At 41.7% G+C, this 21,227-nt stretch overlaps 1 protein-coding gene across 2 annotated transcripts in view; it reads right to left on the reverse strand.

Moving 5' to 3' along the window:
* Positions 1 to 21,227, reverse strand: part of JMY (junction mediating and regulatory protein, p53 cofactor) — an 80,653-nt gene continuing 59,426 nt past the window's right edge. Inside the window, exons 9-11 of one of the 2 annotated variants that reach the window (XM_053296560.1) lie at positions 20,069 to 20,615; positions 16,972 to 17,280; positions 1 to 7,019 (exon numbers count right to left, since the gene is read on the reverse strand). In XM_053296560.1, the coding sequence (XP_053152535.1) occupies positions 16,973 to 17,280; positions 20,069 to 20,615 (855 nt within the window). In that variant the 3' untranslated portion in view covers positions 1 to 7,019; position 16,972. Of the gene's footprint in view, positions 7,020 to 14,585; positions 16,173 to 16,971; positions 17,281 to 20,068; positions 20,616 to 21,227 lie in introns of those variants that run through there. The other variant, XM_053296561.1, reaches the window with a different exon arrangement.

Genomic DNA, 21,227 nt, shown 5'->3' on the forward strand with positions numbered 1-21,227 from the left:
TTCAAATAAATATCCTTTATTAAAGAAAACAAAGGAACAATTTTTAAGCACCAAAAACTGTAAGTATGTTGTTACATTGCATGTACAAGAGACAAGTCATTCAGGTTTGAATTTTGTACAGGTTTGAATTTTGAAGCCATGATAGTAAAAAACATGAAGTACAAAGCAATATAATAAAGTTGCAAGAAAACTGCACTAAAAGGGGAAAAAGCAAAAAGGTAAAGTTAAAACTTAAGTTTTCAAAATATTGCTAAGAATGCTCATGTAGTTTATGCTTCTTGCTTAATACTTTAGAACACTGAAAATGATAAAGGGACTGCAAATTTGCAGTGGTGTTTTAGAAATGCAATGGCCATTTACAATGTCCATGTCAGTATAATTGTGCTAAAGCAGTATAGCAAAGTGTGCTGATTTTTATTCTATTCTGCACACTGTTCGTGAATGGTGAATCATTTTTTTCCTTTTGACATTTAGCTTTTCGAAAATGGAGGGTTTCATTGACCCTTAACAACTCATGCAAATAAACGGCAACTTTCTGCATTTCAGCAAACATATGAGCACAGTTCTGCTCTTGGCAGATTGCAGAATGCAATAGATGTCAAGTAGGCTGCCAGCACAGGGACGTGAGACTTCGGGACATGACAGCTGCGACTGGCCCTCTTGCTGCTTTTTAGAAAGCTAAAAGCCATGATGGTGGAGAGAGAATTGGATCAGGGCAGTGGTGCTGGGGAAAGGTTTTTGAAACCTTTCCCTATCTGCCATTTCCCCAACTATTTGCCCTAAGAGGGGAAAATACAGGTATCTCTATGTTTTTGCCCTACAGGAAGATAGTTGCTTCAGGAGTTATTTAAACTGAGAAAGAATTAATCCCCTCTAAGAGCCATGCCCCAATCTCACTTGGGGTCCTCTGTTACCTTTTAAGAAAAAATAAGGAAGATCCAAAAATCTCCAAGTCCCATCTAGTTTGGCCAGAAGACCATACTTCAAGAAACAGTGTACGATAGTCATTCCTACTCTGTACCACTTTGGATTGCATGCAGAGTATTGCAGGTTTTGAATGTTCTCCTTGATATTACAAAACAAAACAAACACACCATAGAAAACTAGCATGTTAGGGGCCCAGGACTGCGCTCCCAGCTTCCTACCCTGCAGGGACTAATTTGTGGGAGAGCACTGAAACGTGGAGTACAACAGTCCAAGGAGGTGCTGTTCTCCACCTTTGAATGAGCACTATATATATTGCACATTTCATTTATATATACACACACACACATACATACGCAAACAGAGTTTTTTAAAAGGGAGAAAGTGGAGAATTGGGGGGGGGGATCCTTCCAAATTTATGTGAAACGTAATGAAGAAAATCAAGTCCTTCCCAAGAGGAGTTCCAGATAATGACCCAAACAATAACTAGAATCAATGCCATATTTGTCATTGACTTACATGGACTGTAGATGGCATCATGAGCAAGTGAATGTATAAAATGCTTAGGTGTGTGTTTGTTTTTTAACATTACGCATTTTATGACCCATGGCTTACATACCCTGCAGTGGAACATAGGTGGTGCCAGACCCACCCACACTGTTGTGGGGCTCCAAAATATGTAGCAATGCTGCTGCTGCTGCCACTTCCTGCACAATTGCCCACCATGCATTACTTCCACTCTTCCTGACAGAGGTTGTGCAGGACGTGTGATTGCACAACAGGCAGCACACTTAGTACTGCCCTCATGTGGTAAGATGCAATGTAAGTCACTGTCAGAAGAGGAAAAAGCTATCAATTGTCTGTATGGGAAGTTATTGCAGTTATGATTCAGCACTAAATTAAGTTTCTGATGTCACCACTGTACAAAGACATTACAGTTTGGTTTGGGGTTTCATTCTCACTCCTCCCCTTTCTGAGGGTTGTGCTGCCAACGGCCATCAAATAATCCAGCAGTGGGGCTTACAAGGACAGGGGTAAGCAACATTGGCTCTCCAGCTGTTGTTGAACTACAACTCCTATCATCCCCAGGCACAATATATTTTGATGGTGGATGATGGGAGTTGTAGTTCAACAACAAATGGACAGCCAGGATTGCCTAGCCCTGGACTAGACGTACTGGAGGACGTATCAAAAGACTGAGAAGTGCCTATGCAAATTCGGCCAAGTGTCATTGACAGCACTGCATGCTCAGCAACACCCCCACGTCACAAATTATGGCCTATTCAGGCAATACTACAGCCCTACAGAATGGTACCAGAGTTGAGATCAAGCTCAAATACACCCCGTTCTGCCCCACAGAAACAAAAGCATTTCCCTTTGCATCTGCCTGGCGAGAGGGTTTTACACGGAAGGAGCAAAGGGCAGTATGTGCTTGTAGCACATCGTCCCCGTCCTCCCTGCTTCCAACCATGACACCAGCTGACATCCCAACTAGTGAAACGCATGCACTTTGAGGGACTGCAGGGGTGTGACAGGAGCCACACACAACTCTCCCATTCCCCTGTGCTCCAAAAGGGCTCTAAGTTCAGAAACACGTCAGAGTTTGATGATGTATATATGTACATAATATGTTATATATACATATTTAACATATTGTATATCTTAAAGAGTATTAGCTAAGCCAGAATTAAGTTTATAGTTCCCATTGGTGACTGCAAACAAATTGGGAAATCCCATATTTATCTGGACACAGGATATCCCTGGCTGTCCAAGACAGAACCAGTTTTTTCTCCGTACAATGAAAGTGGGGGAAAGCCTGCAGTCCTCTCCCAATCTCACCTGAAGTAGGAGGTGTGGAGCAAAGGACTGCCTGAAGTGGACCTCTGGTTACTTTCATCAGGGATATTGTGAGCATCAATTCATAGTAGGGGAAATGAGATAAAATTCTGACACACACAGAGAGAGAATGAATAAGAATAAAAAATTGTAACCACCACGAATGTTTTTTTAAAAAATGTCAATGCCAGTAATTTCAGATGAATGGTCTTAAATAACTGCTGTGCAACACATTAGAAAGCAGCTCCCCAAGAGATACTGGTGTAGCCCCACCCTTTCTAAAATTAGATTTTCATGGCATAAGATTTTATGCAGCAACAGAAGTCTAATTTGTTGGAATTCATTATATTTATAGCACAAAACCAGCTAGAGCTGTGTTTTATAGACTACTATATGGTAACCATCAAAACAATGTGCTTTCCTCTTCTAAAGAACACTAAGCAGTGCATGCCTCAATCCTGGGCGCTCTGCCTGCAGCCAAAGGCTGGCCTATCTGCCACTACACCAGCAGGTGCCAACCTGCCTAAGGCATGATCCAAGCTGGCAGAGAGGCAGGACCAACTGCCTGTTCAGCAGCTAGGGGCTGGCGTATTGGAGCCCCATATCCCCTTCCATGGTGATTGGTGCTGCTCTCTGATAAGGAACTGGTTTCTATGAACGGGTTACTGTCGTTGCATTGGGGTCAACACTGATAGCAAGCTGCTGTCTTATCAAATCCAGTAGCGTTTAAAAATTCAACATGCTGTGAAGGTGCTTGCATCTCTTGTCATTTCTTTGCCATAAGTCCATTATTTGCTGGTTAACAGTTCGCCAACACCAGACATCTCTTGCTTCACGCTTTGCTTCCAAGATCATTACATTTAACACAGTTAACCAAATTACAAAAGCATTATCATGAAAATAAAATATGCTCATAAATCAAAAGCTCTTTAATTTACAATTCCACTCTTTCAAGTCAGTGCAAATAAAAATTTAACATTGACAAGTAGTGAAAGTTTCCCCTTTTCACAAGTCTGCATTACAAAATGCACTGATACTGTGAAGACCATGTCTACATAAGTCAACACTCAAATGCAAAGACTCCTTAAAGTGAAGTAGGTTTACTCTCTACAGGGCATAATTTAGTGCTGTTAATTTGTTTTTGTGGTATCTGTTTTAAGATAGAAGCTGTTCTGTTTTGAAAAGCTTTACAAGCAAATGGTCGAAACAAGAAGCAAAACTATGCTAAATAATATTAAACTAATTATATAAATAAACCAAGCAAGTAAAATTAGAGAGACTCATGAGACTATTCAATAGAAATGAAGCTACTGAAACAAATGTTTGCTGTTTCCCTTCCACTTAATTTGTTTTGCTAGTGGAAATAAAACATCTCAGCTCCTTGGACCCCTGCTTTAAAATTCCCAAATCATACCAGTAAACCACGACAGTTATTAATGCCATTAACTGGCATTAGTTGTTCCTTGAGAAATGCCATCACCAACGTTATGTCTGAAATACACTCACATAGTTTCATGACATGTAGACTGGACAAGAAATTAATTAAAAGAATGTCTCGCAATACAAAATATAGTCTCATTCTTGTATGGCAGACTACAGCACAAAATACTGAAATGAATTTTTCATGCACACTTTTCAGCTGCATAGATTTGGATTTGAATGCCATTTCAAACAGCATTAACCAAGATCTCTTTTTAAATGCTTACATATTTTCTAAGCATGTTGTAGGAAATACACCAGCCCCAAGAACAGCGGTTTCTCAGCCTGCTGTGAGCGTTCACACAGAATGTCTTCAAGCAACAGAATTAGGAATTGACATTAGTCAAACAGCTTGGGGAAACTGGTATAAGCAATTGCACATGGCTACTTGTACAGTTTTTGTACTTTAATGACAAATTATTGTAGGATGCGGTCCAGTGATTACTGGCAACCAGATTAATCTCTGCTTCCTAACAAACCACAAGTCTGAATGTGAGATCAACCGCTGTGCAGCAGCCAGTGTGTATAAAATATGTTCCTATGAATAAGCCATTTTACAGACCAAAGCCAGTTTCAGATTCTTGCAATAAATTCAGAATTTGTGGATGCAAAATAGTGCAAAGGCAAGGAGTGTTTACTCCTAGTTTCCAATAAGTTTTATTTATCAATCTCCTTCCTGAGAGGAGAATATCTTAATATCTTATCTTATGTGAACTGCCCAGTGAAATGTGGTGCTTGAAGCTCCTGCTGCAACTGTGTGAAGCTTTCCATGACCCATTAGAAGTTCATGTTTTGTGCTATGGCTAAAAACTCAAACACAATATATTACAGAATGGAAATTTGGAGTGTAGGTGACTAAACAGCAAAGGCACAAAAACTACATACAATATGGTCTATGCTAAAGGTTTACAGATACATTTTGCAGCTAATGAATTATTGCCACCAAACCCTGCATTACCTGGATTATCACCACACTGTATAATGCTATTTTGGTTAATATGCAGTAACTTGGGAAGAAACGTGGGTTGCCTGGTTATCAGCAAATTAATGGTCAATGCATAACGGAGTTGATGCTCTTTGTCCCTTCAGGGGAAGGCGCTTCCATATTAGCTGAACCCATGCTACTCTCAAGCTTGCCTGTGGAGAAGGAAAGCATTTCATACTATATAAGGCAATAAGCTTAAGAAAAAGTCCACCTGCCAAGTACAGAAGGGCAAGTGTCCCATTACAATATTTGATATCTTACTGGTCAAGGTGGTCACTGTTGAGGACCCAAGAGCTGACATGCCTGATGTTGCAAAACGTTATTCTCAAGGATTCTGCATACCCCAACTATCTTTAAAAGGAAAATGGGCAAGATATTTAACCTGATGTTAGGAAGTTAAGTAGGATTACTAAATGCATTTTTTTCAATACACAGCTCTCATGGAATCTGCTTATAATAGATCATGAATGGGTAGAGTTTAAAACTTTCCCCCCTTAAGATAAGGGATCATAGGTTCACTGGCATAGTACATGTTAAACTGTATTTCAATAAGAAGCTGGCCAAGCTTAAGACTCTCTTACAAGTGGAGATTGTATCAACCACAGAGCTTTAATAAGGGCAAGGTTAGCCCTGGTGCAGAAATACTGTTCAGTACTCTGTTATTCTAAAACTAGCTGCCTGCAGCTATCAGTCATGCTGTTTGGGATTACGTTGCTTTAGATATGCACTGTACTGAAGGCTATGCCTCCTTTAGGCCATTATACAACCAGGGTTAAAAGAAGTGTCTTTTCAAATAAGCAGGCTGTTATATAATTCAAATATGACTAACAATGGAATGGAAGAATGAAAACTGGTGGCGGGGGGGGGGGATATTATAGCTTCCACAATTTAAAAGAAAAATCTTATTTCAGTTTTGCATTCTCCTTAAATAAAGGTTCCTTAGAGTAATCAAAGAACAGTCAAACTAATAGACAAAAATAATTTTAAGTATTCTCATTACAAAATATTGCTTCTATAAATAAAAATTTATGTAACTTTATTATAACCCAGCCCTGCAGTTAAAACATTTCTATTCATAAGAGCAAGGAAAAACCTAATTTAAAAATATAAGATGTACAAAGTATACATGGCCTTCCTAAAGGGTTCTGTTATATACCGTTTTAAATGTACTAGGCTGTAAACAAATACATTCTTAAATACATATAATTCCTGTCTTACGGTACTTTCCATTATTCTGTGTAGCCATTTGTTCTCATTTTCAAGCTAACGTAATTTGTACTTGGAAAAATTAAGAAATGCATTCTCTCTCTGAAATCCGTCTTTCGTATGAAACATATGCTGAGCAACGAGGACTTTTGTGTAACATCTTGCTGTTGTAGAAGAAGCTGATGCGAAAGTAGTAGTTTGTTTTCTGAGCAGATGAAGTCTTCAGTGAAACAAAGGCGAATTTCATATCTGTCCCAGTATCTTACGTTGGGTAGAAGCTTTGCGGCAATAGCTGCTTACTTAACTGTGTATCACACAAGTGGGGAAAGTGAACGAAGAACCAAAAAACATCTTGAAGGGTTCACTCTCTTTAGTGTTACATAAAATGCACATCTAAATAAATGTAGCTTTGGTCCAACCAGAATCTTCTACCATGAATTTTAAAAAAAAAGTATTCAGGCTCTTATGTACATATCACATTGTTTGTCAAAGTGAAACCTTTCCCAGACTGAAGTTGGTGGGGATCAAAGTGCTGACCATGAATGTTCTGAAGTGACAGGAAAATCATGTTCTGTGGAATTCTTAGCACCTGTTTAAAACAAAAACAAAAACAGCTAAAGGACAAACAGGGCAAGTTGCCTTTTAAAAGAACATCCCACCTTTTAAAGGGCTATTTCAAAAAGTGCTACCTTTTAAAGCCCTCCACTCTGATCCATTAGCTTTCCTGCAGGGAATATTTGAGCTTGTGCCATATTTGAGGAATATTTGAGGCATATTTGAGCTTGTGCCATTGACATATTCAAGATGCATTTCACAGAGCAATTGGCTCTAGGAAAAGAGACCATCACAGGGCAAGGGAACAGGGAATTAAGACATGTAGTTGACGAGAACTCTGTCCCCCAGTTTGCTGTAGCCTGGACTCTTCTGAGCTGAATGAAGAACTAGAATTTTATTTATTACTTATTTAAACATATTTGTAGACTGCCCAAAACATGTGTCTCCGGGCGGTTTACAGTAAAACAATACAAATTACAACAGAATAAAAAGGTTAAAGCATGACAATTAAAAAACTTAAAACAACGTTAAAAACTATTAAAACCATATTTAAATTTTTAAGGTTTTAATTTGTAGGTGATTTTTAAATTGTTAAATTGTTTTAAGTTTTTGTATATATTTTAACTTGTTTTATGCAATTGTTAACCACCCAGAGATGAAAGTTTGGGGCAGTGCACAATTTTGATAGATAGATAGATAGATAGAATATTTAATTAAAAGCCTGGGTGAACAGATGTGTCTTTAATGACTTTTTTAAAGTTGTCAGAGATGGAAAGTCTCTTATTTCAGCAGGGAGCACATTCCAAAGCCTCGGAGCAGCAACAGAGAAAGCCCATCTCTGAGCTGCCAGTAGAAAAGCCAGTGGCAACTGCAAACAAACCTCTCCTGGTGATCGCAGTGGTAGTTGCAGCATATAATGACAGAAGATCAATGAACTTGTTTAACATTAGTGGCTGACACACCGCACAGCATCCTGCGGGTATTGTGAGCACCATGGAATCCACTGCCTGCTCCAAACTGCATTGACACAGTTGCACAAGAGTATCCTTGTGCAACTGAATGAATGCACTTTTATGAGACAGCAGTTTCTACAGTGCTCACAACTGCAGGATGCTGTCCAATATGCTCAGTTTTACAATGTACAAAGTCACCCAGTTTTACAATGAAATAAATCGTTTCAAAGTACCACGGGCACTTGGCTCAGACACAAGGAATAACCTCAAAACATGTTTATCACACTGAAGTTTTACCAGCTGACATGATGCACAGTGGTGTAGTGCCACTGCGCATTGCACTGGGGCAGCTGTGTACTCACAAGGCAGCCGCGATGTTGCAGGGAATGAGCAGTTGTGTATTCTGTGCTACCACAGTTACTCCTGTTATTGCAAATGGGAGTAACTGTGGTAGCTCTGATTGCTCAACCCCTCTTTCCCTGCAGGGTTGGGGCTGCCTTATGAGTCCACCACAACAACTCCAGTACACAGTGGTGCTGAACTGCTGTGCATCATGACAGCCACTGATTTCAGAATTTAACAGCAGATTTAGAGAGCACATCTGTTTAAAGAATCAGAATACAATAAACAGATGCCTAATTTTAGAAACTAAACTGAGCCAGCGTGGTGTAGTGGTTAGAGTGCTGGACTAGGACCGGGGAGACCCGAGTTCAAATCCCCATTCAGCCATAAAACTAGCTGGGTGACTCCAGACCAGTCACTTCTCTATCAGCCTAACCTACTTCACAGGGTTGTTGTGAAAGAGAAACTCAAGTATGTAGTACACCGCTCTGGGCTCCTTGGAGGAAGAGCGGGATATAAATGTAAAAATAAAATAAAAATAATTATTCTCATGTACCGTTTCTCTCCAAAATACTTTAAAATATTATATTGTAGGTGGTAAGTCACATAAGGCCTCAGTAGCCATCACTGTGAATTCCAGTGTAAAAGAAATTAGTATGTAAAGTTGCACCGCTCATATAGTACAATCATCTTTTTTTTTTTTTTTAAAGGAGAAGGCCAAGGGTCGTGTGGACAGGACAGGACTAAAAGCTATATAGGGGTCAAGAAATGTTGGCTCAGTTCACCAACTAGACAAAAATGTTACACATCAGATAGTTCCTTGAGCTATGTTGGTACATTTACTCATCAGGAGATAGATAGATATATAAAACTTGCCAGGCGTCATTTTTCACTCGCCATGGACAAGTAGACAAGATTTCCTGAGCCCTGAACTGTAAGCATGTTAGGAGTTGCTTCACACAAATAGCTCCCTAAGTGAAATGCTGGTGGTGTGGTTCTGTGGTAAAGCATCAACTTCAGTGAGCTTCACTATTTTTCAAGTAGCAACTACTTTAGCCCCCCAAAAAATTAAAAAATGCAAGAGCCATTTCCCACTGTGCTGACCTGTGAAAAATACTGTTTTCTCTCAGGGCCAGGAGGACCCTTTAAGAGAGATGGAGGCCTCTTTTAAAAGCTCTATGAGGGAAGCACTGGGAAGGGCTATACATCCCAGCACTCTGTGCACACCTTCCAGGATGGTGAATTTCCCTTAAAGGAGCCTCCTGGTGTTGGGCGAAGCACAGCACTGCACAGTGAGAATGGTTGCTGCCAGGGGAACTCTGCAGAGTGTTGAGCTTTGGTCAAAGCTTCATACAGGTCCAGTAAACAATTAGTCAAGGTTCCACTCTTAGGGTTGATGGGGGCTGCCATTGGCCCCTAGGCCTTACAATGAAGAACACTGATCTACCTTGTAGCTACAGTAGTGTAGGAAAGGGCCTCAGTAACATTCATTTATAGCTCATTTCCTTTTTACATCATGAACAGCTGTGAGGTATGTGTTATTGTTTGCTCACTAGAAGTCAGGCTGTGTACTGCACAAAACTGCAGGGGCAGAATGTACAAAATGAGTTTGAGAGAAAGGAAAGCCAATAAGTACTGGACACATCTGGAGAGGTGGATGATTGCAAATGTGAATAGGCAGTCAAGATGACAGACCATATTCTACAACACAGTCGGTTAGTTGGGATGTAATGGGAGGCAGCTCCCATTTCCACAAGGTGTCCGTATCTGATTTTAGGAGTTTCTTCCCTCCCCTTACAGCCCCGCCCCCCGCACCTTGCCAGACCTATCCTGTTCTCAAGAGTTCCCAAATCCTCAGAAGCTACTTTTCAGGGCACACTGGGGAGGAGGGAAAAGCAAGACCATTTCAAAGAACTTCCTTCTGCTTCTGCAGAAACAAATCTGTTTAGCAAGCATGCATATGGAAACTACAGGAGACTCTATGGATGGGAGCAGCATTTGTTACCTTAATATCTGTATACTTTAATTTTATATCTAGCTTGTGCTACAGGTTGACTTGCATAGTAAATTGGTAATTTCATCCTTTGAATGAGCTTCATTAAATTGATTTTCCTTTTACTGGAAAACATGCCTTGCAGACTTTAGAAGTGACCTTCATTTTGATTAAATTTATTTGCAATTAGTAATTGGCATGCCAATTCAAATATTAATTTAGCAGGGTCGTCTCTGTCAAATTGATAACAACCATGATGAGAACAAATCTTGCATTGCATTAATGCAACATATGTTTCAACCTGCAGCCCAAAAATCCAATTAACACAATTTTTCTTTGGTTTAACCCATCCATTATCATGGTCTTTGTTCCTCCTGATGAAAAATGTTGAGATTTGTGCAAATATTCCCTCCACAAAAAAATTACACAATGTTTATTTATTTATTTATTTATTTATGTATTTATTGTTGGAGTTTTATATTGCCTTTCATTAAAACAATCACAAGGCAATTTTTATTTATTTATTAAACTTCTATACCGCCCAAACTTTCATCTCTGGGCAGTTACCATAAAACAATTAATACGCATATAAAAAGTTAAAACAATGCAACAATTTAAGATCAGCCATAAAATTAAAAACAGTCAGTTTTAAAAAGCTGGGAAAGCTTGGGTTAAAAGATGGGTTTTCAGATTTTTTTAAAAAATTGCCAGAGATGGGGAGGATTGTATCCCAGCAGGGAGCGCATTCCACAGTCTCAGGGCAGTGACCGAGAAGGCCCATTTCTGTGTAGCCACCAGACAAGTCGGTGGTAACTGGAGACGGACCTCCTCAGATGACCTCAGTGAACGGTGTGGCTCATAGTGAAGAAGACACTCTCTTAAATACCCAGGGCCTAAGTCGTTTAGGGCTATATAAGTTTTAACTAGCACTTTGTATTATGCCCAGAAGCCTATTGGCAGCCAGTGAAGCTCCATCAGCAAAGGAGTAATGTGGTCTCTCCGAGATGGCCTGGCTGCTGCATTCTGAACCAACTGGAGTTTCCGGACTACATACAAAGGCAGCCCCACATAGAGCGCATTACAAAAGTCAAGTCTGGAGGTTAGCAACAAATGTACCACTGTTTTGAGGTCACTGATCTCGAGAAACGGGCACAGCTGGTGTATCAGCCAAAGCTGAAAGAAAGTGCCTCTGGCCACCGCCTCAACCTGAGAAATCAAGGAGAGGTGTGGATCCAGAAGTACTTCCAGCCTGCGAACCTGTTCCTTTTGGGCAAGTGTGACCCCATCTAGAACAGGTAGATCAAGATCGTCTCTGGAGTTCTGACCCTGCACAATAAGTACCTCCGTCTTATGTGGATTTAGCTTCAGTTTATTCTCCCTCATCCAGCCCATTACTGCTTCCAGGCAGGCATTTAGGGAGGATATGCCAGCTCCTGAAGAAGTTGACATGGAGAAGTAGGTCTGGGTGTCATCAGCGTACTGGTAACACCCAGCTCCAAATCCCCTGATGATCTCTCCCAGCGGTTTCATGTAAGTGTTAAAAAGAATTGGAGAAAGTAGGGAGTCTTGAGGAAGACCATACTTAAGCTCAGATCTCGAAGAGCAACAGTCTCCAATTGACACCATATGGAATCTGTCCAAGAGGTAGGAGCAGAACCACTGTAAAACAGTGCCTCCTACCCCAAACACCCTCAGACATTCCCGAAGGATACTATGGTTGATAGTCTCGAAAGCCGCCGAGAGATCCAAAGGACCAACAGAGTCACACTTCCTCTGTCCATTCCAAATTGGAGATCATCCATCAGGCCGACCAAGGCAGTCTCCACCCCACAGCCCTCCCGAAAACCAGTTTGAAATGGGTCTAGATAATCAGTTTCCTCCAAGACCGCCTGGAGCTGATAGGCCACCACCCTCTCAATTACCTTGCTCAGCCATGGGAGGTTGGAAACAGGCCTATAATTGCTCAACTCTGAGGGATCTAATGCAGGCTTCTTTAGAAGAGGTCTAATGATTGCCTCCTTAAGACAAGGAGGCATCCTGCCCTCCCTCAGAGAAGCATTTATGATTTCGACCAGGCCACCTACAACAGCCTCCCTGCTAGACAGAACAAGCCATGTTGGGCAAGGGTCAAGAGAACAAGTGGTAGGCCTCATTGCTCCAAGCAGCTTGTCTACATCTTCATGAGTCACAAACTGAAACTGATCCAGTCGAATCGCATAAGAGGAGTTGTTGGACACCTCCAGTTCAGACATCAAATTAATTGTGGAGTCTCCATCTAAATCGGCCCGAGCCACAGAGATTTTATCTGTGAAAAACTCTTTAAACACATCACAGTGGGTAACTGATGACTCCAAATTCTGGTTCAAGGGAGGGGGGGCGGACACTAGCCCCCTTACAACCCTGAACTCCACTGGACGTGAACCCACAGAAGCAATACAGGCAGAAAAGAACCGCTTCTCTGCCGCACGTATTGCCAGAGCATAGATCTTTAAATGTGCTCTATGTGGTAATCTGTCGGATTCGAGTTGAGCCTTTCTCCATGTGCACTCCAGTCGCCACGTGTGCTTCAGCCCCCGCAGATCTTCCACATACCAAGGGGCCAATTTTGAAGCGGGACAGAGAGGACACTTGGGAGCAATCGTTTCTATTGCCCTGGTGAGCAAGTTGTTCCAATTCTCAACCAGGGCATCAACAGGATCACCGGCAAAGCCAACACTGAATCCTGCCAAGGCTTCTTGGAATCCTACTGGGTCCAATAACCTCTTCGGGTGGACCATTCTAATAGGCCCCTCACTCCTGTGGAGGTGGGAAGTGGTTGTAAGTCCAACCTTAACCAGATGGTGGTCCGTCCATGACAATGGGGAAATCACAGGGGTCCCCACCCATGGAACACCACCCTGATCAGAGTAGAAGACCAAATCAAGCGCAGAACCTGCAATTTGCGTTGGTCTAGAGACCGCTTGGGATAGACCCATAGTTGTCATGAACTCCTGAGCTGCCCCGGACAAACTGGTCCTGAAATGAGCATTTAAGTCCCCCAGCACCAGAAGTCTGGGAGACTCCAACGCAAGTTCCGCGACCAAGTACGTGAACTCATTAAGGGATTCCGTTGGGGAGCCGGGCGATCGGTACACCAACAGAAGTCCCAATCTATCCCTGGTCCCCAAACTTAAGTACACACATTCAATATGGTCTGATACCCTAACAGGGACCCTGGTGAGGGAGATGTTATCCTTATAGACCACAGCCACTCCACCTCCCTGCCCATGTCCCCTCACCTGCAAAACATTTAAACACAAGTTTAACACAACATACTTGTGTTAAAACTAATAAGTTGAAAAACTGTAAGTTTAACACAACTTACAAAACATTTAAACACAAGACATTAAAACCATTAATAGAATTATTAAATTGGAATATAAAAATACAAGTCTAATTAAATGTTTAAAATACATACACAATGAGACCATAAAATACAGCGCAGCAGCAACAAAAACACTCAGATTCAACACACATGTGCTGAAAATGCATTGCCATTTAAGGACAGAGACCTTAAATGAGAAACAGCCTGATAAACTCTGACCAGAAGGTTTTGTTTTATGTTTTTAAACATACTGTGCAAACATTACGTGCACGCTGAAAAGTAATGTATGAGCAGTTGCGCAAGAGTGCAGTTGGGCTAAATGCAAGTGCACATACACAGATGCACAATTGACAGCCATTATTTCCAACGGCGATCAATTGCAAGTACATGTAATGTTGCACAGTATGTCAGCCACTATGAAGACTATTGCTATCTGTATCCTGTGAAAGCTAATTTGAGACAGATAGCATGATTTTGTGCTTGCAGTGGATTTTAGAAAGAAAAACAAATGTTGCCTAGAGCTTTGGATGAGCGGTGGGCAGGCGGCTATATCTAACAGAGCATGTTTAGTAGGTCTGGGCTATCGAAAATATTAGCACCATTCCCTCCCACCACCACATGGAGATAGCCAATTGCAGGACAACTGCCCCAGATAGTCTGATAGTTTGTGGGTGGGAGTTCTTTAATTCCCAATTCAGCATTGGCACGGCGGAGGCTGTGCACCTGCCGTGCACAGAAAAGAATGCTGGAAGGGCAGGGTCATGCAGCAGAGGCAGGGAAAAAGCCTCTCATGGGAGAAATGATGGGCGGAATTACAATCTTTCATGCCTGCACTTATACCCAGCCGCCCCCACCCCCACCCTGCCAAGCTCATCCCAAGCCTCCTCTGCATGACTCCCTGGCCTCGCTACAGACCCTCCGGGCATTCTCTCCAGTGCTGGGTCAGGAATTAAAGAATCCCCACCCACCCCAACCACTGGACTAGCTGGGACAATTGCCCCACAATTGAGGGAGGACAGAATGGTGCTATTGGGACTTCCAATATTCCTGATAGCTCAGACTACTGTTTAACACACAGAAGGTCCCAGCTTCAACTACTGGCATCTCAAGGTAAGGCTGGGAAAGATCCCCATATACATACAACCCATCAAAGATCTCAATCAATACAAGGCAGCTTAATAAGTTCATATGTTTGTTTAAAAGTAGTAGTAGTAGTAGTAGTAGTAGTAGTAGTAGTAGTAGTAGTAATATATGTCCAAATAATCAGATTGTAATTTAGAAATGTCAGAAGAGTTAGAAAAGAATAAAATGCATTCTCACATCTCTCCTCTCTGACTAGAACAAGGGGATATTGAGTTAGCTCTAGAGCAATGTGAGCAGGTTAAATGAAAGGAGATTTGCCTGTTCCCTCCTCCCAACTGCAGCCCCCTGTACCACTCCAAAGCCAGACCCTGCTCACAAGGAGCCTCCTCCTGCTTTTAGCAGCTTCTCCCCTCCCCTGCAGTCCAGTGCCTTAGGATCCTCCAACCTTCAGAAGTGCCCTGGAGGCTGCAGTGAGGAGTTGAGAAGTTCCTTTCCATAAGTTGTCTTCTGCTTGCATTTCTTTGGCAAAGCGCCCCAATCCAGGAAGCTCTCCTACTCAGAAATGCATATCTAATCACTTCATCCCTTGAACGAAATGAGGATCCTGCATATGCAATATGTACACGCAAGTACATACAGATCTCTGGATTAGAATGAACTCCTCCCACATCAAGGACTATAAAGAAATAGTGGTGTGCACGGAACTGTCGCCTGCCGGTTTGAAGGTGGAAGGGGGATATCTTTAAGGATGGGGGAGGGTGCTCTTACCCCCTCCCGCCACATTCCCCTGCCAGTGCTGCCTTTTAAAATAGTCCAGCAGTGTACATCCTTGCCACCCCGGTGCCTCCTCAGACCAGAAGTAGATGGTGTGCATGTGCATGTTGTATGCACACATGCACATCACATGCACAACATGTGCACATGCACCGGGCACTTCTGGTCCGAGGTGACCCTGGGGCAGCAAGGAGGTACGCTGCCGCCCCACCAGACCATTTTAAAAGGCAGCCCGGGTGGGAGAAATGCACCCCTCCCCATCCTTAAAGATATCTACCCCCACCTTTGAACCGGCCAAATCACTGGACATTCAAACCGGTTCGGAGCCTATAAAAGGGCTTCCGAACTGGTTCATGCACTTCCCTATAAAGACAGTCTATGTACAGCCACACAACGCTAAAAGTACTAGTCAAGACACTAAGGTAGAAGTGGAAACAGCAGAGGCATCACTGTTATAAGTGCATGTCTAAGTAAGCAGCGAGTCAAATATATATTTTTCTCAAGTTCAGAGTAGGCTAGTTTCACATAGAACCCATATGAGGTTCTTTCCAACTAATTTTTTCAATATGCATTTATTGTTTTTCTGCTAAGCCTTTATCCTGTGTTAGTGATCATAGTTCTTGGGTTTCCAACTTTGTTCTAATATCTCCATCTCTCTATATGTTGAAGTGTTCTGTTCTGTAATATTAATAGGCAAAGTGTAGCTGAACTTGAAAGACAACAAATTCTAATTTTAATTTCTATTATTTTGATAAACATTCTATTTTTCATTTTAAAACCATAAACAATAAATATCCCAGATAAAAATGTTCCTTTTATTTTTAAAATTTTTAATTTAAATTTAAAAAATATTTCCTTTTAGAAGGACTGAGAGGCTTAAACCCCTCTTCACTGCATATACAAACGGAAAGCTTATGCCTATTCCTATTGCAGCGACATCACCATAGGGCCTACAGCTATATCTCGCTACTCGCAGGGATTCGGTTCCTCGCCTACTACCGCAAGTAACAAAACCACGAGTAACGAGGCATTATGCCTATGGGAAATGAAGGGTTAAGGTTCTAGAATTGACAAAAAAAGGTTTAAACACAGAAAAAAGAGCCGAGAGAGAGACCCAAAAATCATTGAAATTTGTTTATTGTACCATGCTCAGCAGGGTCTACATGTGCCCAGGAATGCCCCCCAAACCGCAAAGGTGTGCAGGAAAAATCCTGATTTTTAAAAAAGAAATGAGCCACAAAATGGCTCCTCCTTACATAATAGCAGCCAGAAGTTACCTCCACGGTCACTTCTAACTCTATCGGAACCATGGAATCATGGGTTTTAACCCTTTTGTATCCGTGGATAATGAAGTCGGGTGTCAATTAGACACCCGTGGTTATGTGGAACCGCAAATAGTGGTTACACATATAATGAGGTTTGCCAATATTATTATCTTGAGGAAACTACATGTGTACTAAAAGTAGGAACACTGTACCTTAATTTTCCCAGTCTGTACAAGGCAGGTTCTCCTCCTCATCTTCAGACTCTGGTGATGCCTCTTTAATTCGCCGTAGTGCTTCGTGGATGCTGCGCGTCAAAGGGTCATCATCAGGTAAAATAGTGAATGACTCTCTCATAATGTCCCTTTGCACCTTCTTCAGTTTCACACCTTTTCTTATCTGTGCCAAGATGTTATTGCTATCATCTTCATCAGGGAAAGGAGGGAGGTTTCTCTGCTCCACCTTTCTCAGATGGAAGCTACCACGCTTCAAGGAAGCCAACACTTCATCCATTGGGGAACTCACTGCAGGAAATCAGAGGACTCATTAGGACCAATTCTACATATTACTAGCTGATATTTTGACTATCGAAGCATCAGTGCAATGAGAAAAGCACTGGTATTTCTGAAAAGTTTAACGACCTCAGCCACACTGCAGGATCAACGGTGGGGGTAAATTTCAATGACATCTCCTTCCCCAGGAAGCACTCTGCGCCAGCCAAAAATATGTCTGGGCATCATGCAGCCTTCAGTGATATGTTTTCTGGTGACACAGAGGGCTTCTGGGTGAAGGCAAGGTTGTTGAAGTTACACACACACACACACACACACACGCACCAGTGCGACATTAAGTGTGGTACTCTTCAGAAGTAATGGTACTACACCCATAGTTCTCTCAATGCATTGGTGCTTTGTTAGGATGTCAACCTGTTATTGCATTTTAAATTGTTTTAATTATGCTAATGTTTTAATTGTTTTTATTATTGTGAACTGCCAATGGACCTTTTGGTATGGGGCAGTATATAAATGTACTAACAAACAAACTTCTCATATGTTGTGCTACGAAATATATCCAAACATGCATGGAAAAAGCATCACTTTTCAGAAACTAGTACTTCTTGGCTCAAGGTGCCTCTGCCATCTGTTGGGCAATTTCCCCCTCCCTCTGCAGCTCCCCCAGTCCCCCAATCCGCAGGAAAGGTTTTTCAGAGGGCCCGGTGAGTTGCAATGTGGAGGATGGTGGAAACGTTCTGCATGTGGTATTCAGGATCCAACCCATTGTCTAAACACATTATCCTGCTTCTGGCACAAATAAACCCATTATATAATTAAAACAATCATATCTGGAGAATACTAAATCCTAGCACTAAGCCGAATCTGAAGGTAAATGAAGACAAGGGAGGAAAACTAGTCAAATATTACAGAGCTTTATTGATGTGTGTCTAAACTTCTGACAGTGAATCTAAAATATGCTTCATGGGTGACATTCAAACCACAGGGCAGAAGATCAAAAAGACTGGGTGAAGATGCAATTCAAAAAAATCACATGGAAGTCATTCTGTGGGAGTTAAACCCTCACCTATTTTCTGTACTTCTCACAATCAATCTGGCAAGTCTCTAGTTACTATGTCAAGACAATGCAGTTGGGGGGGGGAAGAGCCGCTTAAAATTCCCTAGTGAATTATATGTATGTCAGGATGACAATCCAGCCCTTCTCCATGCCTCTGATGTGCAGAGGGATAGTCACACTGCTCCCTTGCTGGGTCCCCTCTCAGGCAAGTATTTCCACATGCAGAGGATGAGATTGATTATCCTCTTAGTTTTAAGAGGCATTTGTAGGAGTTTATTTTTTTCATCACACACACACAGCTAAACCACCACTAGCTACTGCAAGGGCTGTAGATACTCTCAGAGGAAAATAAAATGTATGTAATGAAAGGAAAGCAAACTCTGGGATCTGCATAAAAGTAGGCAAGTTGGTACATATTTGCTTATTCTGCATACTTTCTTATGGTCAAGGGAAAGAGCAAAGGGTACTGCAGGGTACTGAAGCCTCAATCTCTGAGCATTGGAAACCTTGATCTGGAAATCTCACACCCATAGCCACTGACTGCTCTAAGAGTTTACCAGGTGTTATTTACATGTTTTCAGACCCATCTTCATAGCCACAAGGCCTAGAAACTTCTTTTTTAAATGAAAGCTGAAGTTCTCCAAATGCTAATCTCTAGTACTCTAGCAACACCTGTTCAAAATGAACAGGGCTGACAAAAGGAAGGCAAGGTAGGAGAGCTAGATGCATTTAACCAGCCTCAACTATTTTTCCATGTGAAGTTATCTGACCTACAGTCCATGCACTCCTTGATACGGTATTTTCCTTACATGTAGTCAGAGCTGCTTAACTTATTTTAAAATAGTGTATTACAAATTCTCAGGGTTTTCTTAGTTCCAGTGGCCAAGATCTAAAGATTTTTCTTTGAGCAGCAGACCTCCCATGCAGCTTCAGAGAATGCTTTTAAAAGTCCCTTCAGTTTCAAATGTGGTTTGCCATGTTTTCAAGAAACATAAGACCAAAGCACTCTTTGTTACACGAAACTAGTCCTACAGTTCATTGGACCCTGGCCATTATTTTTAACTATTGTTACTGGACCAGTTCAGATGAACAGTGACTGCTCCACGTGATAATGATGGGCCGTGGTGAGAATACACCTGCCTCAACGTCACTAAAGGACATGCCAACATGATCTCAGCATGTCCTGAGAATCGCCCCAATGGGTTTTGTATTCTGATAAATATCCCTCACATGTGAATGAATGAATGAATGAGTGAATGAATGAGTGAATGAATGAATAAATGGACAGGCCAAGATTGCATCAGCATGCCCTTTAGTGATGTCAGGGTCTATGTGTTCTTGCCACAGCTCGGACCTTATCGCATGTAGTGGTTGTTGTTCATTTGAATTGGCCCACTGTTTCATGAACTTGATAAAAGAGTCAACATGAAACAACTGATGACTGTGTTTCATTTTCGCTTAATTATCTATCTATCTATAAAACTGAATGTCTGTCTGTCCCCTATAAATTCCCACACCCTTTGAGCTATCAGCACCAAACTTTGTACAGTGACTTCCTAGGACCCTACGAGTAACATAGGGTACCTGGGAACCCCGACAACCACCTCGCACAGACAGATGGATATACAATGGGTATATCCACAAAATGGACATGGATGCAATAACAAAGAGAAACTTGTACCATAAGCCCAAGCAACCCCAGATATTTAAAACTAGTATTCCATAAAAATGAAGAATTGTTACCTCTCCTCCTCTGCAAGCCTTCTATATCACCAGTTTTCTTTAGCTTCTTCTTGGCACTGACTAACTGGCTGCTATCAAAAAAATGAGCTGATGGTACCAGTAGGGCTGGCTTTTCCATGCTGTCCTGTTTAACAGGGCTCCTACTTTTTTCAGAGCATTGAGTAGATTCTTCCTTGGTGAGCAAAGGTGGCAAAGGTGGCGGTGGTGGTGGCGGCAGAGGAGGAGGAAGTGGTGCATCACTGATTATATCTGAGTGAAGTTCATTACTGATGGAAGTTGGAAGAGGAGTAATTTGAGAAAATTCAGAGGTAATATCACAGGGAGGTAAAACAGTATCTTCAAGTTGTCCTAAGCTCCTAGGCTCCCGGATTGGTAAAGGCTGGATCACTTTTTCTGGCCCTATGTCTTGGGGTCTTTTGTCCATTTGTGTGGTTACTGGTAAAGACAGGGAATGATCAGCACAAGTTGTTGAACTGGCTATACTTTTTCTCCTTGCGTGAGCCAGTCGAAGCCTGGTTGATTTAAGTGTTACCTGCCCAGGATAGCGCTAAGGAAAAAAGCACGTTGGAAATTAGGCAAGTGTATATACTGCTACTAGACTAGAAATTTCATTTTAACATTTTGTTTGAGGAGGTTACAATAATAAAGCAATTCTATATTATATCACATCTAAAAATGCCAAGTAGTCTAACTGAAAAGACAAGACAAAACACAGGTCTATAAAAACACTGGAACAACGTCATATCTGAAACCTTAGAATATTGTACTTTTAATGTTTCTTCTTGAGTGGAAGAGGAAGAATGAGTGTACCCATGTTCAAGGCTAGGAATGCACTAGAAACCTAAAAGTCTAAGCTGACACCCCACCCACACAGAATTAACACAATTTCCGTTAATATGGTAAACATGTTCTATTCCTACACATCCTCCCAGCCACCTTGGTGATCAAGAGACTTATTACGGCTACTTCCAACTGATCACAATCAATCACGAATCAACCTTATCAAAACAGATTAATTCAGAAGTCAAAATATAGAATAAGTAGGGAACTGAGCTGTTTGAAGTATAATCAAGAGGTGGAGAGTAACATTTCTCGCAAGAAGAATAATTCCAATTGCTTCACATAGGAGAGGAGAGCTGGTCTTGTGGTAGCAAGCACG

The sequence above is a fragment of the Hemicordylus capensis genome, chromosome 2, assembly GCF_027244095.1.
Source record: "Hemicordylus capensis ecotype Gifberg chromosome 2, rHemCap1.1.pri, whole genome shotgun sequence".
Classification (NCBI taxonomy): Eukaryota; Metazoa; Chordata; class Lepidosauria; order Squamata; family Cordylidae; genus Hemicordylus; species Hemicordylus capensis.